Source organism: Conger conger, chromosome 5 (genome assembly GCF_963514075.1).
Source record: "Conger conger chromosome 5, fConCon1.1, whole genome shotgun sequence".
Lineage (NCBI taxonomy): Eukaryota > Metazoa > Chordata > Actinopteri > Anguilliformes > Congridae > Conger > Conger conger.
The window spans coordinates 62,967,554-62,976,135 of record NC_083764.1 but is presented as its reverse complement, the minus strand read 5'-3'; the positions used below and the strand labels follow the sequence as shown (position 1 = coordinate 62,976,135).

The following is an 8,582-nucleotide window of genomic DNA, read 5'->3' as shown; positions in this document are numbered from 1 at the left end:
TGTAATGTGCGACTGCATCTGTCTGTTTGTCTGTCTGAAAGAGCAGTGGAGAGCGCAGACTGAAGACGCACCTCTTCAAGCAGCACCTCTCCCCGTCCCTCCCTACCTGTCAACCTTAATTGCTGTCTTTGTGATTTACGTTGTGTTTCGGTAGTTTTAGTTGGCTAGGTAAGCAGTATTTGGATAGTTAAGTTTGGTTACTTTTGCTTTGTTGTTTCTTTGTTTATTTGTTGTTTAAAAAAAAAAAAATAGGCCCTGGTCCTTATCTTTGTTGTACGGGTAGCAGTTGAAATTGTACTTCCCTCTAGGGTCTTTCAGCCAACTTATCCCTGGTTATGGGTATGCACTTTGTTGTACGTCGCTCTGGATAAGAGCGTCTGCCAAATGCCAATAATGTAATGTAATGTAGAGGTGGCAGTGCCAGTCTGTACAGGACGCGTCTCCTGCACTGGAGCTCAGGGCTTGTTGGTCTGACCCATCAACAGAGGAGTCCCTACGAGGCAAGAGGGAGTTTTAATGTTCGGCTGAAAGCATTCGGTTACCGCCGGTACCGCCAGGATTTATCAATTTGGCGTCCCGGAAAGCGGTCTGATGCCAGGCACAAATTGCACACACGGCAGGCACCAGGTTCTCGTTTTTGTCCTTTTGAGAAGGAGATCTGTGGGGCGTATCACACCGCAAGATCACTGGGTTAGCTGGATGAGTTCACCAAGTAAAACCCGGAAAGGCTGTTCTTACTTCAGTCCGTGTTCCAGTTTTGAGTTCCACGTTCCAGGTTTACTCTGTGAACTTATCCAGCTAACTCACTTATCCCGCTTCGTGGTATATCCCCCTGATTGGCTGTGCTTTGTGTGATGTCAAATGGAGTTTTCAGTAACTAGGCGACACAGGGTGTGCCATTTTCTCAGCAGGTGAACGGTGAAGACACAGCCTAGCTGTCACAATATGTCACGACAGATTGAAACCGCAGGTGGTGTCTAGTCATGACATAGAAGAGATAGTCACTGTGATAGTCACTCTCGCCCAGAACATCCCTGTAAATATTAGATACACATGGAGGGAGATGCACAAGCCACACAAGTGAGCAACTGTAACCAAGAGTTCTGACCTGACCTGACACAATGCGTTTGTCTGTATGATTGCATGCGTATTACATGTGTGTACACGATATGAGTGTGTGCGTATTACATGTGTGTACACTATATGAGTGTGTGTTGCACAGTGCGTTTGTCTGTATGATTGTGTGCGTATTACATGTGTGTTACTATAAGGGTGTGTGTTGCTATATGACATGAGAATATACATGATCCATTAGGAACATTTTTACTTTGTTACACCAACTTATTCCTGCGATTATCTAATCAGCCAATCGTGTGGCAGCAGTGCAATGCATGCAATCATGTAGATGCGGGTGAGGAGCTTCAGTTAATGTTCACATCAACCATCAGAATGGGGAGAAAATGTGAGCTAAGTGACATTGTCTGTGGAATGATTGTTGGTGGCAGACTGGATGGTTTGAATATCTCAGAAACTGCAGATCTGCTGGGATTTCCATGCACACCAGTCTCTAGAGTTGCAAAGAATGGTGAAGAGAAAAAAAATCCAGTGAGCAGCAGTTCTGCAGACAGAAATGCCTTGTTAGTGAGAGAGGTCAGAGGACAATGGCCAGACTGGCCAAAGCTGACAGGAAGGTGACAGTAACGCAAATAACCACACATTACAACAGTGGTATGCAGACAAGCATCTCGAAACGCACAACGCATCATAACTCTAAGTGGATGGGCTACAGCAGCAGAAGTCTAAAGATACATAATGAATTGCTCGGTGAGTGTGTTTAACATGAGTGTGTGTATATAACACGAGTGTGACTGTGTCATGAGTGTAATTCATGTCCAGAGATCAGGATCAGGAGACAAGATCAGGCAGATTTGCCGTCGCATTCTTCAATTTCCGCTCAGCTGACCAATCGTATAAGATCCGCACAGCCGTTGGGCCCTTGAGCAATGCCCCTTAACCCTGCATTGCTCCAGGGGAGGATTGTCTCCTGCTTAGTCTAATCAACTGTATGTCGCTCTGGATAAGAGCGTCTGCCAAATGCCATCAATTATGAATGAAGCTGATCACAATTTTTTGATCTCCATGGCATGAAACTGGTTGTATCGATAGAAGTCATAAAAATCCTAGAAATATACAATGAACACAAAAGATGGTTTGGTATTGTCCTGTTTTGAATTGGATTGAAACCACTCCAATATGACACTGATTGATTTTACGTTACCTTTGAGTGACATTCACACTGTACTACAGCTGCTGTCTCCATGGCGATGGCCTTTTATGTGTTACCACGACCCTGCTTAAGACACAACCACACGTCACTGCTTATGATGATGGTTCTGTGTTTCTCAACTGATCTCAGATCAGCTCAAGTGAGTGTGGAATGAACCCAAACCCAGCGTATGAGGGGCGTATTTGTCTCTGTCTGCGTTCATACTGCACCGGAGAGAGAGACTTACCTCATCACACACCTGGGAGACACACTGGTGACGGGTCAGGAAAAGAGCAGCACTCTGGAGTGATTCCACTGGTGTATTTATTACACCCCAACTCATTACACACACACACACCAGTGTACTTACAATACCACCATATACCACAGGAATAACTCATTACACACACACACACACACACACACACACACACACACACCAGTGTACTTACAATACCACCATATACCACAGGAATGACTCATTACACACACACCAGTGTACTTACAATACCACCATATACCACAGGAATTACTCAGTAATAACATTCTGAGGTTATATCAGAGAGATTACACATTTCTCATCAAGCACAATACAATGTTTGTATTTACATTTAAAATAATAGATAATATTTTGTAATAATGTGTTTTTGTTTATAAAATTTGGAGTTAATCTGCACTGAGTTGATCAAATACAGTCCTTTGACTTCAAGTGATGTTTACAAACAATGCCACAGTGCTATTTTACACTTACAGACACCTTCAGTGGGCAGATCCGCACAGTCCCCACAAAGAATGGAAACAGTCTCTCAGTGAAGGAGTGTTTAAAAGTGTAGAGAGGAGTGTTGTCACTGGGGTCAGAGAATGACACCTCCCCCCTGTCCCAGTCCAGCTGCACTCTGACCCTCTGGAGGTCCCTCTGCACAGTGAGGAGTGTGAGTGGGGAGGTCAGGGCACTGTATTTCCCATCGCGCAGGACTATACTCCACACTCCTCCTGCTAGGCTCGCATCCACACCCCCTTTCCTGCTGAAGGACTCTTTAACCACACCCACCAGCCAGGCCACACCCCCCACTTCTACATCCCAGCAGTGTCTCCCTGAGCTGAATCCCTCAGAGCCCAGCACACACCACCCCCAATCAAATCTCTCTGGATTATCAGGAACCTGCTGTCCCTCATCACTGCGTCTCACACTGGTCAGATCCTCAGACAGTGAGTAGTTGGGATGTACTGTGTTTGGGTCCAGAGTCACAGGAGCTGAAGGGACAGAGAATGAGACGTCAGCACTCAGCTGCACAAAGGGAAACCGTCAGTCACAATGGGGTCCTCATGATATAAACTGGGTTTCACAAGAACAACCATTATAACCTCAGATACATGTGTGAGAGAAGCAGCAGAACCAAAAGACAATAATATTTCTGAGAGTCACAAGGATAGTATAATCGTTGTAAGAAGGAGCAAACCCTGTCAGTGTTTCTGTAGCCCCTTAAATACAGCATCACTCTTAAAGCAGCATTTTATTATGAGCATCAGTGAGATTAAGGACTGGTGCTCAGTCTCTTCACTCCAGGGCTCTCACACAGACAGGACCAATATGACTCTGACTGGCTTCATCAGCTTGTGGAAAGGATGCTGAAGATTCCCCCTGTACAGTGACAATGTGGAGCTCCCTGCCCCCAGTACTCACTGTATTGAACAGTCCCCAGCATCTTCTCCCACACTCTGTACTTCAGATTGCCCAGGTGCTTGGCCACATCAATCAGCGCTCCTGAGACCGTCTCTGGATCCCCCAGGGTGCACTGGGCTCTGCAATAATATTCAGGAGTCACTTGTGCTGTGGGCGAGGCTTCATTACCATAGAAGATTATCAGCAGCAACATCAGATCTTCATTCTGTAAGAAAATGGCTCCATCCCTCCCAGCGTTCTGCCACACAGCCCCACTGAGAGACACACACTCACAGCCCCACTGAGAGACACACACTCACAGCCCCAGTGAGAGACACACACTCACAGCCCCACTGAGAAACACACACTCACAGCCCCACTGAGAGACACACACTCACAGCCCCACTGAGAGACACACACTAACAGCCCCACTGAGAGACACACACCCACAGCCCCACTGAGAGACACACACTCACAGCCCCACTGAGAAACACACACTCACAGCCCCACTGAGAAACACACACTCACAGCCCCTCTGAGAGACACTCACAGCCCCACTGAGAAACACACACTCACAGCCCCACTGAGGGACACACACTCACAGCCCCACTGAGGGACACACACTCACAGCCCCACTGAGAGACACACACTCACAGGAGCGTGGGAGGGGGTAAGGGAGGGTATTTATATTTGAGGCAAATAATATTGTAAATACTTTCATATTTTTTAATGTTGCTCCTTAGTCATTATCAAAACTGCAGTATTTATTAGAGAGAGGCATTTCAAACACATTCCACAGTAGCTCACTGATAGAACACTGCAGAGCTAATAAACTACTCTTGATATTTAACCTGATGAGAGAGGATGGAGTTTGTTTACCTGTTTTGTGTGTCCTTGTAGCTCTGAAATAAAGAGAGTGAATTATTATCACCATGTTAGAAACCTCATTAATATCTTTAAATAACTTTAGATATTTTTGACATAGAAAATTAAATTTGCTGCTTGTATGTTGCATGATAAAGTTGATTTAAAAAAACTTTCAATGCTTTCAATAATTCTGCTTGATTAAGTTTTGAGGAGATTGAATGACTTTTGCAAGAATAGAGAATACTATATTGTATAAATGAATGTGTGTGAGCATTAACAGCAGTGTACACAGAGTCCTACAGACACAGAGTGAACAGGTCTTACCTGCAGGAATGAGATGTCTTCAGCTCCCAGCTCCTGTTCTAAGGCTCTGATCTGTTCTGAAAGTGATGATATCTCTTCTGTCATCTTTTCAATCTTCTCCTTCATCATCCGACTCTTCTGCTCCTCTTCCTCCCTCAGTGCAGTGATCCTGGCTGCCTCTTCATCTTTTAGGAACTGCTGAAGTTTCTCAAACTCCATCTTTATCTGTCTCTCTGTGCGCTGGGCCTGGCTCTGGAATAAACATTATTCACCATCATTTCAGCACAATCCAGTGCTGCATTTTCAACACTGTGATTTAAAGGCCTCAGTACAGTACCTTGATGTGCTCTGCTGTTTGATCACAGATTAGCTTCACTGCATTAAAGGCTTCTAGCTTCTCCTGCAGTGGAGCCAGTGCAGTCCTGAGTTTCTCCTGGAAAGAAATGACACAGTCCACACTTTACTGAGGAAACAGACAGACAGTAAACTTCACTGCCTACGGACAGAATGGCTCTATTCTGTTTTCACAGACAAAATTAAATATCCATCCATCCAGCCATCCATTATCTTAACCCGCTTGTTCTGAACAGGGTCACAGGGGGGCTGGAGCCTACCCCAGCATACATTGGGCGAAAAGCCGGAATACACCCTGGACAGGTCGCCAGTCCATTGCAGGGCACACACACCATTCACTCACACACTTATAACCACGGGCGATTTAGACTCTCCAATCAGCCTAAGCTGCATGTCTTTGGACTGTGGGAGGAAAGCGGAGTACCCGGAGGAAACCCACACAAACACGGGGAGAACATGCAAATTCCACACAGAGGCCCCGGCCGACCAGTATTCCAACCCAGGCATTCAATATCCAGAAGTTTTAAAATGAAAATATCCCACAATGTGTACTTAGTCTCTCATGACACATTAACAGTGATCTTCCATCTGAGACCAGATTTATTTGAGCATGAACTTTGACCCCGACTGTCCCATGCTGAGCACTGCTCCCAAACATAGCTCTGAGAACGTCTCCACACTCCTGCCCCTCCCTCCTGTCTCTCTCTGTCAGTCATGTGACACGTAGTGAGGAGCTCCACCTGCAGTCAGGCCTGAGAACTAAAATGGCTCCTTTTGGAGATCATTTCACTTTGGAAATACAATAAATACTTGCATTAGAATGTGAAATCATGTCACATTTTAATATTCAATGTTAATTTTACTTCTGTTTTCAGTTATAGTGATAACCTTCACCAAGGGCTCAGTAAATGACATCAAAACAAATCATTTTTAATCGCCAAGAATTCTCTGATGAAATTAGTGAAATATAAAGTTAATAAAATAAATTATGAATCTGTAAATTGTGTTATAACCAGTTACCTTATACTCTTCTGCAGCCTCCTGAACTGGTCGCACTTTGTGGTTTTCATGTTTTTTTGAAGTCTGACAGATAACACAGATGGGTATTTGATCATCCAAACAGAAGAGTTTGAGTTTCTCACTGTGCAGACTGCAGAGCACTTCAGATCCTGCTTTAGCTCTCTGACTTCTCTCCTTTAAGAACACCTCACAGGTATTTCTCAGAGACAGGTTACTGGGAGGTTGTTCCTTTGAAGATCTTCTCCTGCAAACTGGGCACTCCAGAGATCCCTTCTGATCCCAGTACTGCTGCAGACAGGCCTTACAGAAGCTGTGACTGCAACTCAGGAGAACAGGATCCCTGAAGATTTCAGAGCACACAGGACAGGAGAGCTCCTCTTCCAGGAGAGAAGGAGATCCAGACGCCATTCTGTCTCCGTCTGTTCTGAGCTCAGTAATGGCTTCTGCTAAATCTGCAGTTTAGTTTCACTTTTACTTACTGCTGTAACTGCAGGTAAACTTAATAAATCTATTTAAATGTCTGCTTCTCAGTCTGTTTTTGTTTCTCTACCTTTAGAAATTCCTTAATTTCTGAAGAATATGCAGTGAGATCATATCCTGAGATTCCCAGTGTAACTGAAGCGTCTCTGTGTGTGAGAAACTTGTATTTCGCTCTTCCTTGTAGACACACCTGGTTATCAGAGACACTTCCTGCAGGGGGCAGCATTGTGCCACTGAGATTTGAGTGACTGATCTGCCTGTAGATTTACACCAGTGTCACGAAGTAATAACACATTATTTGATGAAAGTCACTTCCCCAACACTGCAAGAGAGGGAAGGTTCATCAATGTTAGAAAGCCATCGTAGGGCAGCATTTTCTTCCTTATTAAGGTTGATCCTCTGGGAATTACACTGATTTTTAAATAGAAAGTTTATTTTGACATAGAATCTCTCAGTAAAAGTTATTACGAGTAAGAGAAAATGTATATTTAGGCCTAAAACGACTAGCAGAACTAATATAAAGTACAGAATGATGTGTTGTTCCCGAAAGTACATCATAAGGGTTCTGATTGTACGAAACCTTTCGATGTAAACCTCTATAAAATATAAATTAGTGGTTTACATCTTAGTCTATCCATTCAGACGAAGAGATAAAAAGGAGATATAAAGGTTAATATAAATAAATTGAGCTTTTGCAAAGCTCTAACAGGTACACAGCAGCAATGGTGTAGGTAGTAAATTGCTCCACCTTCACCTGACTCCGTTTGCTTTGCACAGAATTTGACGTACGTGCGCAGGTCGGTGAAATCCTATCCACTGAATTCACCCGATTCAACTAAATAACTTACGGTCTTCAGTAAAGATGTAGAGTTTAATCCGGCGTTTTCACACTGCGTTCTCTGTGGTGGCTAACCCCACATTTACCCTGACATTTTGGTATATATACATTTGTGCAAATATTCCAGTGGATGTGCTGCACGGGCTGGCGTTGCTCTGTGGTGTTGCCGGTCACACGTAATTGGCTGCAGTGTCGCCCGGGGCGACCGTGTCTCGTTGCTCTCCGTCGCCCTCTGCAGGTCAGTCGGGTGTTCACGGCCTGGTCACTCAAGCTACGCCAGACGCGTCTTTGCCCGACTCGTCTCAGGTCGTCTCAGGACCGCACACATCTCCAGAAGCAGCAGCAGCTTGACGCTTCGTGTTGGGCCTGCAGAGGGCGCTGCTGCACGTCTATGGTCCGTACAGCAGAAAACCCGTTTACAGTGAACCCACAATTTCGACACAGCAGACAGTGGTGTTAGGGAACTACAGAAAAACGAACCTGCCCTTTAAAAGAAGGGAAATCACAAACAAAAAAACAACCAAGGAGCACTCTTATGCAACCGCAAGAAAATCAACAATAAAATAAAAAAATTAATAAAATCAAAGGAGCGATTTAATTTCCTTTTGTTATATTCACAGTGACCTTCGTGTGGAAGACGCAAATATTTAAAAAAGGAAGAGAAATGTTTTGGGGCTGACCGACTGTACAAGTCACACACACAAGAAATAAAATAAATAAAAAAATTAAATCTATAGCTTTTCCAGAATGATTCCAAATCCAACCAACAACAGTAACTAGCGCATTTACCC

The 8,582-nt window shown here is 44.4% G+C and overlaps 1 protein-coding gene across 1 annotated transcript; it reads right to left on the bottom strand.

Moving 5' to 3' along the window:
* Window positions 1–2,557: 2,557 nt before the first annotated feature.
* LOC133129833 (E3 ubiquitin-protein ligase TRIM35-like) lies at window positions 2,558–7,117 on the bottom strand. Its single transcript, XM_061244178.1, has 5 exons — window positions 6,474–7,117; window positions 5,437–5,532; window positions 5,087–5,351; window positions 3,951–4,067; window positions 2,558–3,520 (listed from the first exon to the last, which is right to left on the bottom strand). Exons 1-5 carry the CDS (start codon window positions 6,879–6,881, stop codon window positions 3,003–3,005), a joined length of 1,404 nt encoding a protein of 467 aa, XP_061100162.1. The 5' UTR covers window positions 6,882–7,117; the 3' UTR covers window positions 2,558–3,002.
* Window positions 7,118–8,582: the final 1,465 nt, after the last annotated feature.

Coding starts and splice junctions, on each gene's coding strand:
- LOC133129833 (XM_061244178.1), bottom strand. CDS start 6,881: ATGGCGTCTGGATCTCCTTCTCTCCTGGAAGAGGAGCTCTCCTGTCCT. Junction 4,068..5,086: donor CTCTGTGTCTGTAGGACTCT/GTGTACACTGCT, acceptor ATTATTGCAGAG/CCCAGTGCACCCTGGGGGAT. Junction 3,521..3,950: donor GCTGGGGACTGTTCAATACA/GTGAGTACTGGG, acceptor CTGTCCCTTCAG/CTCCTGTGACTCTGGACCCA.